This window comes from Dipodomys spectabilis, unplaced genomic scaffold (assembly GCF_019054845.1).
Source record: "Dipodomys spectabilis isolate Male_0828 unplaced genomic scaffold, ASM1905484v1 ptg000138l, whole genome shotgun sequence".
NCBI lineage: Eukaryota > Metazoa > Chordata > Mammalia > Rodentia > Heteromyidae > Dipodomys > Dipodomys spectabilis.
Genome location: NW_024870815.1, coordinates 2,952,295 through 2,974,890, shown reverse-complemented (window position 1 = coordinate 2,974,890; position 22,596 = coordinate 2,952,295). Strand labels below are relative to the sequence as shown.

The window sequence follows — 22,596 nt, the reverse complement described above, 5'->3', positions numbered from 1 at the left end:
ATGGTGCTCTGTTCTAATGGAATTTATGCCACTGAGATAAATAACTACCTTTACATATCTGGACATGCTGTGACCCTAGTGCCAACAGTTTTTGTCTTTCTTTTGTGCCATAATATCAAGGTTGGTCCAAACTCAAATGGAGTAGCAGAAAGTGCTATTCATAGTTTGTAGGGCTTGTATGTGCTTTTGTGCCGGTACTGGAGCGTGAACTAGGTGCTGTCCCTTTGTTTTGCTCAAGGCTGGCATTCTACCACTTGAACCACAGCTCCACTTCTGGCTATTTTCTGGTGGTTAATTAGAGATAAAAGTGTCAAGGACTTTCTTACCCGGGCTGGCTTCAAACCGCAATCCTCAGATCTCAGCCTCCTGAGTTGCTAGGGTTATGTGTCTGAGCCACCAGCTCCTAGGTCATTTCAACTGATGCATTTCTTGAAAACTTGTTTAGCTTTGATATGAAATAATTTTTGAAAAGGAGCCAGTAGAACCAGTTCTGCCTGATTCTACCTTTATTTCCTGCACATTGAACATGATAGTTCATAAGGTCAGTGAGGAATTTTAAGTCACATTTCACAGCTATGGAAGTAAGATTATCTCCATGTACTGATTAGGCATTTGACAGTGTGTGTCAGAGGTGAAGGATAGTAGATAGAAGGAGCAGAGGCATAAGGAAGATTTTGGGCTCTCAGGGAAACCAGATGATGGGTTAAGAAGCTCCCATCCCCTTAAGCAACGAGGAGAGCACAGAAGCAGTGGTTAAAGTGGTTTATTAGTTGCTGGGCAAATTCACTACAAGATCTGGGATGATGCCAGTCCCATACACCTCTGTTGCCCTGCTGCAGTTCTTTCTGCGCAGGCTTCACCAGTAATAGTCTTTTGAGGTTAACATCATATACATGGCAGCCTTTAAGGAAATGCTTTCTTTTCATAGTATATATTATAATATGGAGTATTTGATGATACCACCACATTAGTGCCCAAGTCTGGCTATTATTTCTTAATCTTCCATATACTTCTTTGGCTCATACTGAATTTAGAATCAATAGTGTGTGTGTGTGTGTGTGTGTGTGTGTTTGTGTTTGCACTGGTCCTAGGGCTTGAACCCAGGGCCTGGAATTTGTCCCTGACCTTTTTGCTTGAGGCTACTTGAGCTACAGCCCCACTCCTGACTTCTTTTTTTTTTTTTTTGTAATTTAGTTGAGACAAAAGTCTCAACTTTCCTGCCTGGTCTGGCTTTGAACCATAATCTTCAAATCACAGTCTCCTGAGTAACTAGAATCACAGAAATGATCCAAAGGTGCCATGTTCTCTGAGCTTTTTTGCTCAAGGCTAGCACTCTATCATTTGAGCCACAGGCCCATTACTGCTATTTGGTGGTTAACTGGAGATAAAAGTGTCATGGCCTTTTCTGCCCAGGCTGGTTCAAATCATGATACTAAGATCTCAGCCTCTTTAGTAAGTAGGATTCTTTAAAAAATGGTGGTAGAGGTGTGGTTCAAGTAGTTGACCATTTACCCAGCAAGTATGAGGCCCTGAGTTTAAATCCTAGTACTGCAAAACAAAAACAAACAAAAAAACCAACAAATAAGTGAATGAAAAAACAAAATGAAATAAATTTTGAGACAAGGTCTTGCCATATAACCCAGGTTAATGTTGAACTTGCCATCTTCCTGTCTTATGTCTAGAGTGCTGGGACTACAAACATGTATTACCGAATCAGTTGGAAAAAATATGTAATGTGTAAAAAATTACGGAGTAGCCAGGTACCAGTGGCTCATGCATATAATTCTAGCTATTCAGGAGGCAGAGATCTGAAGATCGTGGTTCAAAGCTTGCTGGGGCAGGAAACTCCACAAGACTCTTTATTTCCAATTAAGCACCAGAAAACGGGAAGTGAAGCTGTGGTTCAAAGGGGTAGAGTGCTAGCCTTGAGCAAAAAAGCTCAGGACAGTGTCCAGGCCCAGAGTTCAAGCCCCATGACTGACCAACATCAACAACAACAAAAAAGTGTTTCTAAAACTTCTTACTAGACTTTTTTTGTTGTTGTTGGTCGTGGGGCTTGAACTCTGGACCTGGGTGCTATCCCTCAGCTCTTCAGCTCAAGGCTAGCACTCTACCACCTGAGCCACAGCACTACTTCCTGTTTTCTGTGGTTAATTGGAGATAAGGGTATCATGGACTTTCCTGCCTGGGCTGGCTTTGAACACGATCCTCAGATCTCAGCCTCCTGAGTAGTTAGAATTACAGGTGTGAACTGCCAGCACCCGGCCTTAGTCATTATTAATTGAATTATTCAACAAAGTATTTTCAGTACTTAAAATATACAAGGCCAGTATTAGATTCTGAGGATAAAGTTTATTGAAGGGTGGAGAGGTAGGTTTAAATAATTAAAGAATTTGAAATGACAAGTTTGACGGGCTAACAGGAACGAAGGCCGGATTGGAGAAGTACATATGCAGAGCCTCATATGCCATGTCAAGGCATTTTTACCATCTCATGACTAAGTATCACCTCCATTTGAGGGTGGAGAAGTGATTCGGAAAACAAGTACTGGTAGACCAGTTGGACAACTATTGCAGTGGTCTAGGTAAGTGATGATAAATACTTTTTAGAAGAATGTACTGGTGGGGGCTGGGAAGGTGGCTCAGTGGTAGAGCGCTTGCCTTGCATGCCAGAGGCCCTGGGTTCGATTCCTCAGCACCACATAAGCAAAAATAAAAAAAAAAAAAAAAAAAAAATGTACTGGTGTCATAAGAGGAGCATAGATTGTGGATGGATTTAGTAGGTAGTATTGATAGAATTTGGTGATAGCTTGGTTATTGAGGGCAGAAGGATAAAGATAACCACTAGGCTATATACTATTTGTGTGTGTGTGTGTGTGTGTGTGTGTGTGTGTGTGTGTGTGTGTGTGTGTGTGTGTGCGTGCGTGCTTGCGTGCACACATGCAAGTAGTAGGGATTGAACTTGAAGGTTTCAAACTCTTGCTTAAGTTTTTTGCTTAACACTGGCACTCTGCCACTTGAGCCACACCTCCACTTCCAGTCTTTTGCTTGTTAATTGGAGATAAGTTTCTCAGATTTGTCTGCCCAGCTTGCTTTGAACCATGAGTAGGACTATGGGTATGAGCCACTGGTGCTTGGTTAGCTGTATGCTCTTGAAGGGAGCACAGAATTTCCTGTACAGTATGTAGCAAGGTATTCATGGTTGGAGTCTTTTCTGGATTTGTGAGTCATAAGATATTCATTGAACTCTCAAGGGTTGGTTGAAGTAGCAACTAAGAGACTGATGTCCTAGGAGACACAGTGCAGTAAGATGAGGTTAAGCACCAGTGTCATTAGACTCATTACTTGTGGTTCTTAGGTGTTGGTTTCCTTCGGGGAAAGGAGGCTTCCTCTGCCCTCCCACACATAGACCTTCTTGGGCCCTTCCTGTGGTGCCTCCCTTGACCTGAAAACAGGTCTAAAAGTGCTTGACTGATCATTCTGTCTTGTTTTTTGTCTTTTCTTTTTTCCAGATAAGAAGTAGTATGGCATCTTGCAAGGTGGTACACATAGGGGTTAGAATACCTAAGTTTGAATTCCACTGTACCACATTGCCGTTGGTCTGTTCATTAATATGATGGATATACTCATGCTATGAAAACACTACCTCAAAGACTTGCTGTGAGGGTTAAATAAACTAGTAAATATAAACTGTTAAGTAACAGTTTTTAGGGCCCAGGGAATGTTTATCAGGATGCCAAGTGGTAGAGTGTTTGCCTATCATGCAAGAGGTCCTGGCTTCTGAGGGAGAAAGAGAGAGGGAGAAAGAAATGAAGAAGGGAAGGAGGAACAAATCTGAGACTCTTATCTCCAGTTAACCAACAAAGAGCTAGAAGTAGAAATGCTGCTCAAGTGGTAGAGCACCAGCCATGAATGAAAGAAGCTGAGCAGGAGTGCTAGCCCTGGAATTCAAGCGTATAAATAAAAATAACACCAACCAAACCAAACAGACAAACAAATACATGCAGCAAAGATGGGAGAAACACAAGGAAAAACAATCACTTGAATTATTAATGTTATGCTGTATTTAAAATGCAACTTTATATTTGAAAAAGGAAAATTCTTGCTGGGTGCTGGTGGTGATTCATGTCTGTAATCCTAGCTACTCAGGAGGCTGAGATCCAAGGATCTAGGTTCAAAGCCAGCCTGAACAGGCAAGGCCATGAGATTCTTATCTCCAATAAACCTCCAGAAAACCAGAAGTGGTGCTGTGGCTCAAGTGGTAGAGTGCTTGCCTTAAGCTGAAGATCTGAAGGACAGCACCCAAGGCCCAGAGTTTAAGCCCCACAACTGACAAAGAAAAAAAAAATGGAATATCTCACTTTCAATTTATTGCTATGCAATATGTGGGTTCAAATTTTTTTCCTCTCAGATTTTTTGGGTAGTAGAGAAACCAGTATTATATGATCATTCTTTAAAAAGTAGGGTAACTTAAACATTGATGTTGTATCTTTTCAACATTTTGGCACCAAATACAATAGGGAAAAAACTAAATTTTGCTATCTTTAGCAATATTGAAGGATGCTGCTTGTTGGAGTTGGCCCCTCTGGCTGGATAAAATCTGTCTGAGAACAACTTTATTTCTACTCAAAGCTGGTGATGTAAATATTTGTCAAAGTGTTTTGACCTGTGAGAGCTTTTTTGTGACCCCCTATCCCTACCTCAGTTCTTTTCAAGATCTATGATCTTTCTTTTTCTTTTGAAGAGATGTGCACTCTGAATATGAACTTGGTGAGAAACCAGCAACCTGACTCCTCTCCACCCCCTCACCTCCCCTTCAGTCATGGGGCTTGAACGCTGGGCCTGGGTGCTATCCCTGAGCTCTTCAGCTCAAGGCTAGCACTCTACCACTTGAGCCACAGCACTACTTCCTGCTTTTTCTGCTTATGTGGTACTGAGGAATTGAACCCAGGGCCTCATGCATGCAAGGCAAGCACTCTACCACTGAGCCACCTTCCCAGTCCTGATTCTTTGAGAACCAGTAGACCTCACAGCCTTCCAGCAGATCCTCAGGAATAGCAGCTGAGTTTAACATGGAGAGTTTAATTGCGTCATTTCTACATGTGTGTGCAGTGTATCCCAATCACCCTCCTCTATCACTCTCCTTTTTTCCCTCATAGAGCAACAACAGATTTCATTATTCTATTTTCATTCATGTATGCAGACCACTTTGACCATATTAATCATCATATGCCCTCCTAGGTAACAAAAACACCCAGCTAGTACCCTTGCCCCCATCCCTAGCCTGTTGTTTTCCTGCCATTCCTTTTTTTTTTTTTTTTGGTAGGTTGTGAGGCTTGAACTCTGGGCCTGGGCGCTGTCCCTCAGCCTCAGCTCAAGGCAAGCACTCTACCACTTGAGCCACAGCGCTACTTCCAGTTTTCTGATGGTTTATTGGAGATAAGAATCTTACAGAATTTTCTGCCCCAGCTGGCTTTGAACCATGATCCTCAGATCTCAGGCTCCTGAGTAGCTAGGATTACAGGTGTGAGCCACCAATGCCTGGCTGCCATTCGTTTTTTAAAAAATTTGCCAGGAGCTGGTGGCTCAGGCCTGTAATCCTAGCTACTTAGGAGGCTGAGATCTGAGGATTGTGGTTGGAAGCCAGCCTGGACAGGAAAAGTCCATGAGACTCCTATCTCCAGTTAATCATAGAAGAAGCCAGAAGTGGTGCTGTGTCTCGAGTGGTACAGTGCTAAGCCTTCAGCAAAAGTTGCTCAGGGTCAGTATACAGTCCCAGAGGTCAATCCTCAGGACTGGCAAAAAAAAAAAAAAAAAAAAGTACTGTATATTAATGTATCAAGACTCTTCACCATGCTATTTATTTTTTTTTCTTTTTGCTTATGTGGTGCTGGGGAATCGAACCCAGGGCCTCAGGCATGCAAGGCAAGCGCTCTACCACTGAGTCACCTTCCCAGCCCCCACCATGCTATTTAATATGTGCATATATAATTTTTCAAAATAACCCTTTCTATTGTTTTCTTTAAGAGAATTTTTCAAATTTGTTCAGTTTTGTGATAAGACAGTTTTCCTACTATAGCAGTGATTTTTCCCTCTTGTAAAAAGTAGGGTGTTGGGCTGGGAATGTGGCTTAGTGGTAGAGTGCTTGCCTAGCATGCATGAAGCCCTGGATTTGATTCCTTGGTACCACATAAACAAGAAATAAAATAATTTCTTAAAAAGTAGAGTGTTGGAAATCTTGTTTGTTAGAATATTTCCAAGTGTAAGCAGTATGTGCAATGAGTTTGATAGTGTTTGAGCTAATCCTTGGTTAATAACACACTTTTTCTTAAAATCTCAGTCAAGTTACTGATCCACTTTAAGCCTCAGTTTTCTGTAAAATGGAGATAACACTAGAATTGTTTTTAGGATTAGCTACTAAGGAAGAGTACGTATCTGATGATACTATAGATGTATACTAAATATTAGACTCATTGAAGTTAAAAGCATGCTGTAGAGGTGGAATCTGTCAGGCAGATTGTGGAGGACTTTGATCACTGTGTACAGAGTTGAAACACTTTCTTATTGTTGCCCAGAAGCCGTTTTTCAGTAGATTTTTGGCAGTATTCCAAACAGGTGAGGTGGCTGGGTTTAGGATGTATAGGCTCTCGGTTTAGGTTTACTGGTATTTGATGCAGGGGCTCACGTATATTTGATAGGTGAGTTGTTTTGTTTTCAGACACTGGCAGTTCAGTATCAATGTATGTATCACTGTGTCGTTCTGACCTTTCCTTTCCTGTCTGCAATGCTGAAGGAAGTCTGATGAATAATAGCTATTTTAGTGGGAAGTTTTTCGTCATCTTCTGGTGTTGAAATTATTGCATGTTTCATAAAATATGTGGTTCCTGGATGACTTAGATGCTCTTTAGATTTTCTCTTTTCTCTAGATGACTAAGTTTTTGATTAGCAGCTTGGTGCCAATATTAAAAGATATTTAATATTATCTGGTGGAAGCAGAGGAGTCAGTATTTTTTAAATGAGAAAATGTGTACTAAGCTTTTGACCCATTTGATCAAGATGAGAGTAGTGGGAAAAGGTCCTCAGCCTCCTCGTTTTTTCTTACAGGAAATGGTTAAATGCTCTAGGTGACTGATACTCATCTTTGAGAATTTTGTTTACTGTGACACCGTCAATTTAAAATGGAGAGCTTCCTTTTCTCACTTAAAAAAGGAGCCTTCCTTTTCTCTTTCCCTATCTCTTTTTTTCTCTTTTGTGTGTTTGCAGAGGTAGGGCTTGCAACCAGGCTGGACTTGAACTCATGGTCCTCCTGCCCTAGCTTTGAAATATTATGGGCTGTACCCTTATATCTGGCAAGTTTTGTGGAAGCATGTTTCCACACCCAAGGTTTTAATGGGCATATGATGGCAGCCGCCAAGGAAACAATGTGGGAAGGATGATATAAGCTGAATAAAATGTGGCTTTACGTTTACAGTCTCCATACATGCTCCCCCACCCAAACCTCACATACTGAAGGCTGTAGATGCTGCCTTTGGCATTTGACCTTTTTTGCCAATCTTACTTGTGAGGCACTAGTTGCAACATTAGATCTTCATCCTGTGGTTCTAGAATATTGTCTATCGGCATATTAGATGATATGATTCCACGCATTTGTGGTTTCTCGTTGATTATACAGTTGACTTAAGTCAATATCTTTGTTGATAATAAACAGAACCCACTGTAGCTAATTTCTGCCAAGGAGGGAATTTGTTTTGAAGATACAGGTGTGAATTATGGCCTTGTGGGTCAAAGGTGTGCTTGGATTTCACAGAAGCCTGAAAAGCCTTGGGAGTTCAGGCCATTAATGTGTGTCAGAAAGCCTTGCTTTTATCTCTTTTTACCCTTTTTATGTGTCCCAGTTCTCTACAGAACTACTTTCTTTGCTTCTCCATGTTTGTGGTCTGATTTCCACGTCTATATTTTAAGCAGCTTAATTAGCATCTCTGAGCTCTTCAGCCAAATTAATTCAGAGATTATTATGAAACAACTGTCCTTGTTAGTTTCTCTTCCAGTGAACTGGAGTAGAAGAACTTGTTCAATATAGGAGGTCTAGGTTATAGTGATCTGAAATTGGGGTTGGATAGAAACCTAAAATATACCTTTGGGGTTTTGTTTTGTTTTGTTTTCTGAAATACAGGATGTGGTGGCACTTGCCTGTAACCCCAGCATTAGGGAGGCTGAGGCAGTTGCCGGGTTGAGGCTTACCTGGACTAAATAGGGAGACTCATCTTTAAACAAAACAAAACATCAAAATAATACAACAGGCTGATACGATACAGCAGCAGGCAAGTCTTCTCCAAGCTAGCTACAGTATTTGGACTGCACAAAGCACTAGTCAAGACGATTGCTGTAGTCCTTTAACAACTGAATAGCATTGCTTTCTGAATTTTCAGTGGAAGATGATAGAACCTGTCAAATATAATTGTGCTTTCATTTAACTTTTTTACGTAAGACAGATAATAAAACCTCTTAGAATTTCTGAATTTTCCAAACACTCGTAGTATGTACATGAGTACTTAGTCTTGCTAACCTAGAACAGTGCATCTGATCAGCAGGGGTACTTTTTGCAAAACCAGAAGACTTACAAGTATAAGCCACCAAGATCTGAGATCACAGTTCAAGGCCAGCCTGGGCAGGAAAATTCAATAAACTACCAAAAAAGCTGAAAGTAGAGCTGTGGCTCAGTGGTAGAGTGCTAGCCTTGATCAAAAAGAAATTCAGGGGGGCTGGGAAGATGGCTCAGTGGTAGAGTGCTTGCCTTGCATGCATGAGGCTCTGGGTTCGATTCTTCAGCACCACATAAGCAGAAAAAGCCGGAAGTGGTGCTGTGGCTCAAGTGGTAGAGGGCTAACCTTGAGCTGAAGAGCTGAGGGACAGCGCCCAGGCCCAGAGTTCAGGCCCACAACTGACAAAAAAAAAAAGAAATTCAGAGACAGCTCCCCAACCTTGAGTTCAAATCCCAGGATGGAAATACACACACACACACACACACAGAAGACTAGGCTGCATCAGTTGTTTTGTGTGGGGACTGTGAGGGTCTGAGTGGGCAGTGAGCTCCCAGGATGACTTAACATGCCCCAGGTTAAGAAGACCTGCCCCAGAATGACTTGATTTATTCACATCTCCCTGGACAGAAATCACCATCAAATTAGACCATATTCAAAGTGGAGTCTCTGGGAAAACTGTTGCAATCTAAGCAGCCTTGAGATGGGTGTAAATTCTAATACCATAGTGTAGTCTCTGTCAACAAATTCAGAAAATATGTTATTTACTATAGCCTTTTATGAAAGTTAAATATGTGTAGTTTTGTTGACAAAGTGTGCTTTAAGAATTTCTTAGATTGGGGCTGGGAAGGTGGCTCTGTGGTAGAGCGCTTGCCTTGCATGCCTGAGGCCCTGGGTTCAATTCCTCAGCTCCACATAAGCAAAAAGAAAAAAGCCGGAAGTGGCGCTGTGGCTCAAGTGGTAAAGCACTAGCCTTGAGCTGAAGAGCTAAGGGACAGAGCCCAGGCCCAGAGTTCAGGCCCCACGACCGGACCCCCCCTCCCCCCCCCCCCCAAAAAAAAAAGAATTTCTTAGATTTTTTTGGTACCACTCCTTGGGCTTCAACTCCAGGCCTGAGCACTGTGCCTGAGCCTTTGTGCTAAAGGTTAGTGCTTTTCCACTTGAGCCACAGCTCCGCTTCTCTGGCTTTTTGGTGGTTAACTGGAAATTAGAGTCTCAGGGACTTTCCTGCTTGGAGCTGGATTTAACCTGTAATTCTCTGATCTCAGCTTTTTGAGTAACGAGGATTACAGGCATGAGCCACTAGTATCTGGTCTCTAGTCAAGTCTGGACTGTATCCTTGTGGCACATAGTAATTAATGTATTTCTCTGTCCCTGTGTTTCTTCTTTTTGTTTGTTTGTTTGTTTTTGAAACAGGTTCTCAGTATGTTTCTCAAACTGGCCTTGGGGGCTGGGAAGGTGGCTCAGTGGCAGAGCACTTGCCTTGCATGCCTGAGGCCCTGGGTTCGATTCCTCAGCACCACATAAGCAAAAAGAAAAAGCTGGAAGTGGCGCTGTGGCTCAAGTGGTAGAGCGCTAGCCTTGAGCTGAAGAATTGAGGGACAGCGGCCCAGGCCCAGAGTTCAGGTCCCACAACCGGAAAAAAAAAACAAAAAAACCAAACTGGCCTTGAACTCATGACTTTTCCTGCTTCCCAAGTGGTGGGATTATAGGAATATGCAACCACTCCTGGTTTCTAGAGTTTCAGGATAGATTGCCACAGAAGCTCAAACATTTTGAGGTTAACATACTAAGGTTGGATTAGATATTTTGGCAAGAATGCTTCTGAGATGGTGTGGTAGACTTCATTAGGAGGCTTGCCATATCTTCTTCTTATGATAGTTTTGCAAGCATCATTTTAAAAATTGGCTAAATATCTTTTTTTATTTTTTGTGCCAGTACTGGGGCTTGAACTCAGGGTCTGAGCTCTCTGTCTCTTAGCTTTTTTGCTTGAGGCTAGCAGTCTATGACTTGTGTCACAGCTCCACTTTGAACATTTTTGGTGGTTAAGAGTCTCATGGAGTTTCCTGCCCAAGGTGGCTTCAACTTTGATCCTCAGATTTCAGCTTCCTGAGTAACTGGGATTATAAGCATGAGCTTCAGCTTCTAGCCTGCTAATTATCTTTAAATATATAGTAAATGTTGAACCTGAAGTAGAAGACATAGTTTATTTAGAAATTGTGATACTTAGCTAAGCATCAATTCCCCAATAGAAGTGATTGTACCTTGGTACTGTCTCATGATCTTAGGTAATATAGAAAGGGGAATGAAGGGGCTGGGAAGATGGCTCAGTGGTAGAGCGCTTGCCTTGCATGCATGAGGCCCTGGGTTTGATTCCTCAGCACCACATAAGCAGGGGAAAAAAAAGCCGGAAGTGGCACTGTAGCTCAAGTGGTAGAACGCTAGCCTTGAGCTGAAGAGCTGAGGGACAGAGCCCAGACCCAGAGTTCAGGCCCCACAACCGGACCCAAAAAAAAAAAAAAGAAAGGGGAATGAATGTCTCAGCTATCTTTACTGAGCCCTAGTGGGTTATTAGAGCAGTGAATCTGCACTAACTAGAAACATTCCTTGTTTCTGTCCATTTTCTCCCTCCCCCCTCCTTTTTTTTTGTCATCCTGGGGTGGAACTTGGGGCCTGGGTGCTGGGATCCTTTTGCTTAAGGGTAGCACTCTACCACTTGAGCCATAGCACCACTTTTGGCTTTTTCTGTGATTAATTGGGCATAAGAGTTTCGCAGACTTTCCTGTTCTGGCTGGCTTTGAAACAGGATCCTCAGATATCAGCCTCCTGAGTAGCTAGGATTATAGGCATGAGCCACCAGCACCAGCAAAAAAATGTTTTAAAAAATAGCTTGTAAAGGGCTGGGAAGATGGCTCCAGTGGTAGAGTGCTTGCCTTGTATGCATGAGGCCCTGGGTTCAATTCCTCAGCACCACATAAACAGAAAAAACTGGAAGTGTCACTGTGGCTCAAGTGGTACAGCACTAGCCTTGAGCTGAAGAGCTAAGGGACAGTGCCCAGGCTTAGAGTTCAGGCCCCACAACTGACCTCCCCCCCAAAAAATAGCTTGTAAAAAGAAAAAGTAGCTTATTAGGGCTAGTAGAATGACTCAAAAGGTAGATTGCTTGTCTAGTCTGTGAGAGGCCTGGGTTCAGTTCCTACCCTCTGCAAAAAAGAAAAACTATCTTCCTAAAATCTCAGAGGTCATGAGATGAAGGCTTAGTGTATTCTGAAAATAACATTTATGTTATTTTGAGCCTTGAAACAAAGAAAAATATGACCTTTGCTCTTCTTTTTTTTTCTAAAGGAAATTCACACAAACGAAAAGGAAGTAACAGAGAAGGAAGCAACTCTTCACTTGTTGCCAGGTAACAGTCATGTTGGTATAGTTCCTTATATGCAACTCAAAGCCAGTGAAAAATTACATCATCCTTAGTATCACTATACATAAATGCTTTTGTTTTCATCCTCTGGCATATAATAGTAACAAATTGGACAAAGACATCAAGGTCTTTACATCAATAACTATACTTGGTTCTAAGTATTACAACATCTAGAAATAATTTATTTTTATTTATTAATATTATTTGTTTATTTTATTTTTGCTGGTCCTGGAGCTTGAACTCAGGGCCTGGGTGTTGTCCTACCCAGTGGCTCTACCACTTGAGCCATAGTGCCATCTTTGTTTTTTTCTGAGTGGTTTACTGGAGGTAACAGTCTCATGGACTTTTCTGTGCGGGCTGGCTTTGAATCACAATCCTCAGATCTCAGCCCCCTTAGTAGCTAGGGTAACAGGCATGAGCCACCAACATCCAGCTGGAAATTTTTTTTTTTTTTTTGGGTCCAGTCGTGGGGCCTGAACTCTGGGCCTGGGCACTGTCCCTCAGCTCTTCAGCTCAAGGCTAGCGCTCTACCACTTGAGCCACAACGCCACTTCTGGCTTTTTTCTTTTTGCTTATGTGGTGCTGAGGAATCGAACCCAGGGCCTCATTCATGCAAGGCAAGCACTCTACACTGAGCCACCTTCCCAGCCCTGGAAAAAATTTCTTTTCCTCTTTTTTTTCCCTGACCCAATAAAAATGAACCTGGAAAATGCTTGCCTCAGACAAGCAAATGAGACCTTTTTTCACTTTTTTCTACTAGGACGATAGTATTTCTAGTTTCCATTTAGGAAAAGCTTAAGTTTCCTGAAGAGTTCTCTAAACCCCATACATTCTCCCTCTGCCCAAGTTTAAAATTGCCCTTGAACAGCACAGTTGATGGGTGACCTCATCTGCCCGTCTACTGGTGTATCTAGTAGCAGTACTGGCAATATTGGGGCTTATCAGCCCTGGGGCAACCAGAGCTTTGCTCTGTAGTCATTTTTATTATGGAGGGGTTTGGATTGATTATTTTTATAGCTTAAATTTTAATCACTTCTAGATTTAGGAACAGAAACTATTTGATGGCATATCTTCCCCATATGTGGAAAATCTTACAGTATACTCTTTTTCTATTTTTCACCCCAATTCAGAATATCTTTTCCTCCCCACAAGTTGTTTTTTTTTGTTTTTTTGTTTGTTTGTTTTGTGCCAGTCCTGGGGCTTGAACTCAGGACTTGGGTACTGACCTTGAACTTTTGTGCTCAAAGCTAGTACTATACCACTTGAGCCACAGCTCCACTTTTGGCTTTTTTGGTGGTTAATTGGTGATAAGAATCTCATGGACTTTCCTGCCTAGGCTGGCTTCAAACCACAGTACTTAGATCTTAGCCTCTTATAGGTATTAGCCACAAGTCCCCAACTTCATAAGTTTTTACGTATGTTTTCCTCAAACAATAGAGGTCTCCTCAGGTGGTTAAGGTGGCATGAATAAATAGATGTTTCCAATTGATCAACCCGTTGGTAAAACACCTTGAAATTCTGAAACTTTTTTTAAACTATTTTTAGTTTCAAAGACTTTTTTTATGTTGTAATGATCTAAACCTTGTGTTATCTTTCCTGGTTTTTTTGTCACCGTGGGGCTTGGACTCAGGGCCTGGGCACTGTCCCTGAGCTTTTTATGCTAAAGGCTAGCACTCTACCACTTGAGCCACAGCCCCACTTCTGGCTTTTTCTGTTTATGTGGTACAGAGGAATAGAACCCAGGGCTTCACTCATTCTAGGCAAGTACTCTCTCACTAAGCCACATTCCCAGCCCTCTTTCTTGTTGTTTTTTTTTTTTTTCTCCCTGCTTTTAGGATTAGAGATTCTGAAATTTGTTTTTTATTTTTAATTTGGAGTTATATATATTTTATGATCTTCTGGATTACCTGATGGTCTTTTCTAGGTCTACAGATGTGAGTTCACAGTTAATTTCTGTCAGTGTCAGCCTGTACTAAGCCCTTCGCAACTCCTAGTTCTCACGATTCTTGAGTCTATATCTGGTACAGACAAGGTATTGACCCTGGCTGCAGCATCCATGGATACAGAGGGTGTCACCAGCAGGTTGTTTTATTACTGCACACTGATCTCTGGTCTCCGGTGCATGACCGGAGGGGAGGGGGCTGTCCTGGTTTGAGATGAACTTTTCCATCTTTTTCACCTTGGGAGTTGAAGCTTTGTCTATTTGTCTTTCATTTTGAACTTAGTGGATGCTCTTTTTTCTTGGGCTATTTTAAACCCTAACAAAGCCTTTACTTCATTGTTGTTTTTGTTTGTTTGTTTGTTTTTTCAAATTCTGTGATCTCTCTAGAGGCTTGACCTAGTGACTGAGCCATCTGATATTTCCTTAGTGTTTCAGTTAGAGGTAATTTACTCCTTGAAAAATGAAGAAAGCACCATAAAATATATTCGCTTGATAGTGTGAGTTTGCTACCCTCACTCTTCTTTCTTAGTCTTAATGAACTTCCAGCTAACAAGTACACTTGAAGATGGGAAAATCCAAGGGCTGGGAAGGTAGCTCAGTGGTAAAGCGCTTGCCTTGCATGCTTGAGGCTCTGGGTTCGATTCCTCAGTACCCATAAGCAAAAAAAAACCTGGAAGTGGCGCTGTGGCTCAAGTGGTAGAGTGCTGCCTTGAGCTGAAGAGCTGAGGGGCAGCGCCCAGGCCCAGAGTTCAGGCCCACAACCCGACCCAAAACAAAAGAAGATGGGGAAATCCAGAGGACAAATGAGAAGAGAAAATCCTTTCTCTTTTTTGTTGCAAAGTAGTTCACTTAGTTTTTCATTTCTCCCATTTCCTTCTCTTTTTTCCTGCCCTCAGCTCATCCTCTAGCCCTCGTGGGGTCTTCTGCTTCTAGGGAGCAGGAATGCTTACTCGTCTCCAGGAACTACAGTTGCTCACATGGGCCATTGAGAGGAAGTACTCTCAACAAAGAGAGGATATGTTTTGTTTTGTGTGGTTTTTTTTTCCCCACCAGTTCTGACCTCTATTTTCCTCTCATCCTGCTGGCTAAGTGTAATCAGAATAAGGTGGTGGTGTGGGATGAGGGTGGAGTTCAGCATCTGTGGTATCTGAGGAAGCTGTGGAAGCCCTCGTCTCCCACAGGAAAAGGGACTGAAGTGTGCATCCAGGTTCTGCGCACCAGCCTGCCTGCCTTTCCTCATTTAGGGTATCACTGCTCTGAAACATCTGCTGGGGTCAAAGTAATAAAAACACTTAGATCTGTGCCTCAAAGTGCAGCTGAATTAATTGCCACCTATTTTGAAGCCTCCATTCTTTGCAGTGAGAAACGAGAGCAATCCTGTATGATGGTGTCCCTAAGCCATTTGCTCCTCCCACTCTTGCTTTCTCTTCCTTTTTTTTTTTTTTTCTTTCTGTCTGAGATCAGGACTCAAACTCACTACTTGACACTTTACCCCTATTGGCAGGCACCCTGACACCTGAACCATACCTCCAACCCCTTGCTTTTATCTTCTAAATTTGAAGCTCCTGACATTCTGAAGAGTGGCTCATTCTGAAATGCCACAGTGTACTATGTGTTTGTCCTTACGTAAACAGAGCGGGAAGCTTTGTGTTTGCATATTGTGTGTTCCCTGGGGACTCTGAAGACTTACTTTAGTTTCTACCAGGTGAACAGCTGCTTTGTGAAGCCAGCACAGTCCTGAAGTATGTGCAGGAAGATTCCTGTCAGCGTGGAGTCTACGGGAGACTTGTCTGCACAGACTTTAAGATTGCCTTCTTGGGTGATGATGAATCTGCTTTGGATAATTACGTACGTATGAACTAGATCTGCTGAATTTAGAATGAAGAGTGCAATTAGGACTTGTATTGCTCCCCTCCCAGTTTCTTAATCCTGCCATACCCAACACATAATATTAGCAGAAGATAGAAATTGTTCTTATCATAAGTCTATTCTCTTCAGAGAGTCTGTGCAGCAGGACCATTAAACAACTTCCCACTTATGCCTCATGTCACATTGGTTTGCTTTTTTTTTTTTTTTGGTCAGTCATGGGGCTTGAACCTGGGCCAGGGCACTGTCCTTCAGCTCTTCAGCTCAAGGCTAGCGCACTTGAGCCACAGCGCCACCTCCCATTTTCAGAGTGATTTATTGGAGATAAGAGTCTTACAGCCTTTCCTGCCTGGGCTGGCTCTGAACCTCGATTCTCAGATCTCAGCTTCCTGAGTAGCTAGGATTACAGGTGTGAGCCACCAGCGCCTGGCTAAATCACTCATTGAAATAACACTTTTCCCCAATATATTAGTTCCCCATGTTTTCTGTATCCTAATCTTCCTCAAATCCAGGTATTGAGTTTAGTAATGAAACTAATAGTGAGTCCAGACTTTAACTTGAGCTTTTTAATCTGAACCTTGTAGTTCTGTCCTTGTGAGACATGTCGACATGTCCCTACTTAAGAATGAACAATGCAGAAAGGACAGAACTGTCCCAATGGGAGAGCACTGAATGCCAATGGATACCCAGCCAGAGACCTTCTGGCCCCCGCAGAGACTTTTTTGGCCCCAGAGTGCCAGCTGTTTCCAAAGTCCCTTGCTTTTTTTTTTTTTTGTCAGTCGTGAGGCCTGAACTCTGGGCCTGGGTACTGTTCAAGGCTAGCACTCTACCAATTAGCTACAGCACCACGGCCTTTTCTGTTTATATAGTGCTATGGAATTGACCCCAGGGCCTCATGCATGCAAGGCAAGCTCTCTACTACTGAGCCACCTTCCCAGCCCTAAATGTTTAGCCCTTGTTTTTGAAAGCATCTGCCAACTCTCGTCTCTATGCTGCTTCTCTTTGAAGTCAGTATTTTCTAGAAATTTGAATCTTTCTGTATTTTCTTCTTAAAGTTGGCCTCGGGTAGTTCTGTCAGTCACTTATTAGTTTTATGTGGAAAAAAGTTAACCAGCTTGTCACTTCTTCACACTTCTCAAAATGATGGTATATGGCAGGATGTGTTTCCATGGGAGCATCCCAGAAATGACATGTTCTGCCTAGTGTATGTGTTCATATGTGTGTGTGTGGGGAGACACACACACACACATATGCGTGTGTTTACACAAGACCTGTGACTTGAACTCTGGGTCTGGGTGCTGTCCGTGAGCTTTTATGCTGAAGGCTAAAATTCTACCACTTGAGCCACAGCTCCACTTCTGGCTTTTTTGCTGGTTAATTGGAGATAAGATACTTATAAACTTTCCTGTCTAGTCTGATCCTCAGATCTCAGCCTCCTGAATAGCTAGGGTTACAGATGTGAGCCACTGGAGTCTGGCTCTCTTCCTAATTTTGAAAACAGGTGCTCAGGAACTATTCTTACATATTTCATCGTCCCATTCTTAGGAATGATTGGTTGCCTTTTCTTTTATCTCAGTACAAAGTGGAAAACTGTGCATAGAAAGGAATTACAGGTTTGTGTTTTTAAATCTTTTAGGAGACTCAATTTAAGAATAAGGTTATAGGAGAAAATGACATTACACTCCATTGTGTGGATCAGATTTATGGAGGTAAGTATCTTTTTTCCCTGTGTTATTTCCAATCTTGTAATATATAGCTGAAAGTGATCATTTTCTTGTAGTCCTTACAGTTTATTCAAATGTATTCATATATGTTGTCATATAAAGTACCTTCATGATGATAAATTGAAGTATGAAGGAAATTTTTTTGAGTTGCTTAACTGGAGAAACTTGGACTTGAAACATATTCTTTTTATTTTTTATTTTTTAAACTAGTTATATGTAAGGGTTGCCAAAAGACTACCACATGGTTCAGGCAGAAAAGAGTTTATTGGGAGAGCCAAGCTGCACTCTAGGGTAGGGTGAGGCAGCTGGAACTAATGGCAGAGAAAGGTTATATAGGGAAGAGCAAGAAGGAGGCGTAACTGCAGTGGATGAGGAAGTGACCTCAGAGCCTGGGGACCTCCCACTAACTCGTAGGTGCACAGCGACCAGTTTCCTGGTGGTTACAGGTGATGGGCAGGGACTTCTAGGGAGGGTCATGTGCAGTTTTGTAGGGAGAGAGAACAAAGGGGAAAGGGTCAATGTGTGGTTTCACATGAAGAGAAAATGAAGGGAAGGGGTCATTTTCCCAGGTGGACCTAACACTAGTATACATTAATTATACAAGGAAGGGGTTCCATTATGAAATGTCTACACATGTCCAAATGTATCTCAATAAATCTCACACCATAATCACTTTTTCTTACCTCCTTTTTCCCTCCTTAAAACATTTTGATAGGTTTTATTGTTCTGTTTTCATTCATGTAAGCAAACTATTTCAACCATATTCATCCTCATTATTCTCTCTCTTTTGTTTTTGAGAGGGCTTCACTGTGTCAGCCCAGAGTAAACTCAAACTTAAAATCTTGCCTCTTCCTCTTGAGCACTGGGATTACAGTATAACTTAAAACCTGTTCTTCCTAATATTTCATACTAGATCATTCCATGTTAAGTGTTGGCCATAGTATCTAATATCAGTGTTAGCTGTGTAGGTTTTACTTTAAAGATTGATTTATATTGTTTCGTACTGACTAGATAAGTATCTACTGTTAAGTATCTCTGTTCTCCATTTTTGGGTTAAAGTATTTTCAAAAATTATTCAGTGGCCACTGGTGATGTTCTCAACACCATTAGGTGCTCAGTTGATCTAGGCTCAGGAGCAGACAGAAGATGTCATGAGAGGTGTTAGCTGTAAACTTGAACATTGGCTAGTCTGAAAGCATGTCTTCAGCATTCTACCAATCATTCTTTTTTTTTTTTTTGGCCAGTCCTGGGGCTTGAACTCAGGACCTGGGCACTGTCCCTGAGCTTCTTTTGCTCAAGGCCAGCACTCTACCACTTGAGCCACAGTGCCACTTCTGGCTTTTTCTGTTTATGTGGTGCTGAGGAATCGAACCCAGGGCTTCATGCATGCTAGGCAACATTCTACCACTAAACCTCATTCCCATCCCTCTACCAATCATTTTTTATGATCTCAACTTTCAGAACTGAGTGTTCTTCAGGCCTTTGGAGTCTATTCTGGCCACAGTGACCAGTCCATTTGGGTCTTATACTGACTCTAGAGGAATGAAGAGCCTGCTTGTTCTCAGAGAGCCGAGTTCCTGCTAGGAGAGACTGAGCTCCTGTCATAAGAAGTTAATTGTGCATTGTTTCTTTAGCATTAAGGGTTGCTTTGTAACATAATTTCCTGGTTTCATCACTCCCCTGTAGTGTTTGATGAGAAAAAAAAGACTCTCTTTGGACAGCTAAAGAAATACCCTGAGAAACTTATCATCCACTGCAAAGACCTCCGAGTGTTCCACTTTTGTCTGAGGTACACAAAGGAAGAGGAAGTCAAAAGGGTAACTAGTCACATGCATTTATAGGTTTTATTTCCTATTAGATTTCCCCCCACTGGTTTTGTTTTGCTTCTGTTCATGAAGGTAAAGAGGAACCTTTTACTCTATAAAGCTGAAATTAGTTGTAATCCTGTATTCTTTGATTAGAGTATGAGAGATAATTGAGTAAAGCATACTTTTGTGTCAACTTGGTAAATGAAACCTTTGATCCTTCAATTCATAATGTTTTTCTTGGAGCCTGTAAAGCAAGGGTAGGGAATATTTGGACCATGGGTCGTACAAGTCCAACTAAATCATCTGGTACATGATGGGACAGACACAGATGCTTTATGATTCCCATCAGCTTCTGTGGCTGTCTCCCTATATTGATGATTTTCTGTGCCAGTGAAGGGTGTTATAAATATCCACGAGGCCCTTGGCATGAAAAAGGTTCCCCACCTCTGTTAGGAGGTGGGGAACAAGAGGATGGGACAGCTAAAAGTTATTCCCTTTCTCCATTTCTGACAGTCTGTCTAAAGGCAGTAGTGCTGAGTTCTAACTCCTGATAATAAACGAATTTACCTGTGGGAGAGTGGTTGTGTGTGGTAGACAATTTGCCACCACTAGTGTGTCTTTGGAAACTAAATATCATTTCCTCGTTGCAAAACAAGATCTGTAACAGAGCTAGCACATTTAAAAGTGACTATAACAATTGGATAATTCGTGCAATCCCAAAATTTCTCTTAAGATAGTGAAGATCTCAGACCTCTTATCAAGTTAAACACCTCAGGAAAAACCTAGCATGAAGCTAGTTCATGAGTGTTGTGTTATGCACGCCTATAGGTAACACCTTTTCTTTCAGATAGTGCAGTAATTCTGTTAGAATAAATGTGACTTCACTATCTATTCTGAGCAGGTGAAGATTGGTGAGAATATGGAAAATTCTGTGAGGAACCAGACACTTAATTTTGGATAATGGTTTTAGTCATCTATTCAAACAGACTTTTGTTTGATTCAATAGACAAACAGTGCTACAGGTAGATTTCTTTTTCTACTCTTTTAGAGGATCCTAAAGGCCACAAGTAGGTCAAAGCAAAACAGATTCCACCTGTAATTCTTTGACATGTTAGATATTTAGTGCACCTGACTTACAGCACTTTCACTTTTCAGAACTTTGCTTCTGAAAAATTAGACCATGTTTTCTAATTTTCCCTAGAAACTCAGAGCTCTTAAAAAGCCTAAAAACTAGTACTCTGTTGGCCTGGCATTATTCCAAGAGCTAAGTGATGGATTCAGACCCCCAACAAGAGTTGCTATTGTCTGGGCTGGGAAGGTGGCTCAGTGGTAGAGCGCTTGCCTCGCATGCTCAAGGCCCTGGGTTCGATTCCTCAGCACCACATAAGCAAAAAGAAAAAAGCCAGAAGTGGTGCTGTGGCTCAAGTGGTAGAGCACTGGCCTTGAGCTGAAGAGCTGAGGGACAGTGCCCAGGCCCAGAGTTCAGGCCCCACGACTGGACCAAAAAAAAAAAAAAAAAAAAAAGAGTTGCTATTGTCCTTGAAGCCCTATTGGCATGACTTTGAACAATTTATCTCTTGCCTGTCTTTAGGTTTAGCTGTCAAAAGCATATAACTATATCCATTGGTTGCTTTTCCAGATTGTCAGTGGTATAATTCATCATACCCAATCTCCTAAACTGCTGAAGAGATTGTTTCTGTTTTCCTATGCACAAAACAACACAGGTAAGAATTTTCTGAGTTTTCATTTTATGATCAGCAGGATGTGTGTGTGTGTGTGAGAGAGAGAGAGAGAGAGAGAATAGGAATTGAACCTAGGACCTTACCCATGCTAGGTAAACTCTCTACAACTTAAGTCCTTACTTTAGCCTATTTGTTTTATTTTGCTTTTGAGATAGTGCCTGGTGTGGTCTGGAGCTTGAAATCCTCCAGCTTCTGCCTTCTCCACTAAATGTAGGCAGGATTCTTTATTCTTTTTTCTTTTTGTGCCAATCTTGGGCCTTGAACTCTGGGTCTCTGCATTGTCACTGAGTTTTTTTTTTGCTCAAGGCTAGCACTCTTACCACTTGAGCCACAGCTCCACTTCCAGATTTTTGTGATTAATTAGACATGAGCTCATGGATTTTCCTGCCTGGTCTGGCTTTGAACCATGATACTCAGATCTCAGCCTCCTGAGTAGCTTGGTTTACAGGGGTGAGCCATCAGTGTCCAGCTCATTGCCTTTTAGTAGAGTTTTGTGCCAGAGGCCAGGATACAGAGCATCTTTTTAAAAATTCCATCCTTCTCCTTTCTCCCATCTAACCTCCTTTATTTGGGGGAAGTAAAGATAAGAACTGAGGCTAATTGGACAATTAGTTTTTTCATTGAGGAGTGTATATATACTTTGCATCCTGAGTATTTAATTGTTCTCTGGCTTAATAATTTACAAAAGTGGTTTGGCTCAAAGGTCCTAAATGCTAATACCAGGGAATTTTAAGGAAGGACTTGCCTGTATTGGTAAGAACAATGAAGTCTGGAGGGTAGTTCTGAGAGGAAGATGGGTTAAGTGAGAGTGATGTATACTAATTTTAAAAAACACATTAAAAGAAAAAAGAAAAGGCCTAGTAAGTTTTGTTTTTTTAATATATCCATTGGATTATTTATATATTGCATTTTCGCTTTATGACAATTTCCATTTTAGCTACCTGGGTTTGAATTTCATTTCTACATTGCCTAGCTCTGTTACCTGGGCAAGTTATTCAGCTTTTCTGTGCCATATTTATAACATCAGTAGGTAACCTATTATATTACCTGTCCTGAAGATTAAATTAATAAAATGTAATGCACTCAAAATAGTGTCTTCAACATAGTGTTACACGGGTTGAGTGTCTCTTACTCAAAATACTTAGATACAGAAGTGTTTTGAAACTGGGAATACTGGCATATGTATAATGAAATAATCTTGGCGACAGGACCCAGTGTTAAATAAAGAATTCATTTAGGGGCTGGGAAGGTGGCTCAGTGGTAGAGCGCTTGCCTTGAGCTGAAGAGCTGAGGGACAGCGCCCAGGCCCAGAGTTCAGGCCCCATGTATATTTCATATACATGTATTCGTATAACCTGAAGGCAGTTTGTAAAAAAAAAAAAAGTCAGTCATGGAGCTTGAACTCAGGGCTTGGTACTGTCTCTGAGCTCTTTTGCTCAAGGCTAGTGGTCTACCACTTTGAGCCACAGTTCCACTTCCTGTTTTTGGTGGTTAATTAGAGGTAGGCATCTTATGGACTTTCCTGCCTAGGTGGGCTTTGAACCACAATCCTCA

At 41.7% G+C, this 22,596-nt stretch overlaps 1 protein-coding gene across 1 annotated transcript in view; it reads left to right on the top strand.

Moving 5' to 3' along the window:
• The window catches only part of Mtmr12 (myotubularin related protein 12), a 74,936-nt gene that overhangs the window by 20,182 nt on the left and 32,158 nt on the right, over positions 1 to 22,596 (top strand). Inside the window, exons 2-6 of the mRNA XM_042690538.1 lie at positions 11,885 to 11,945; positions 15,608 to 15,750; positions 17,405 to 17,477; positions 19,179 to 19,309; positions 20,940 to 21,024. Of these exons, the coding sequence (XP_042546472.1) occupies positions 11,885 to 11,945; positions 15,608 to 15,750; positions 17,405 to 17,477; positions 19,179 to 19,309; positions 20,940 to 21,024 (493 nt within the window). The remainder of the gene's footprint in view (positions 1 to 11,884; positions 11,946 to 15,607; positions 15,751 to 17,404; positions 17,478 to 19,178; positions 19,310 to 20,939; positions 21,025 to 22,596) is intronic.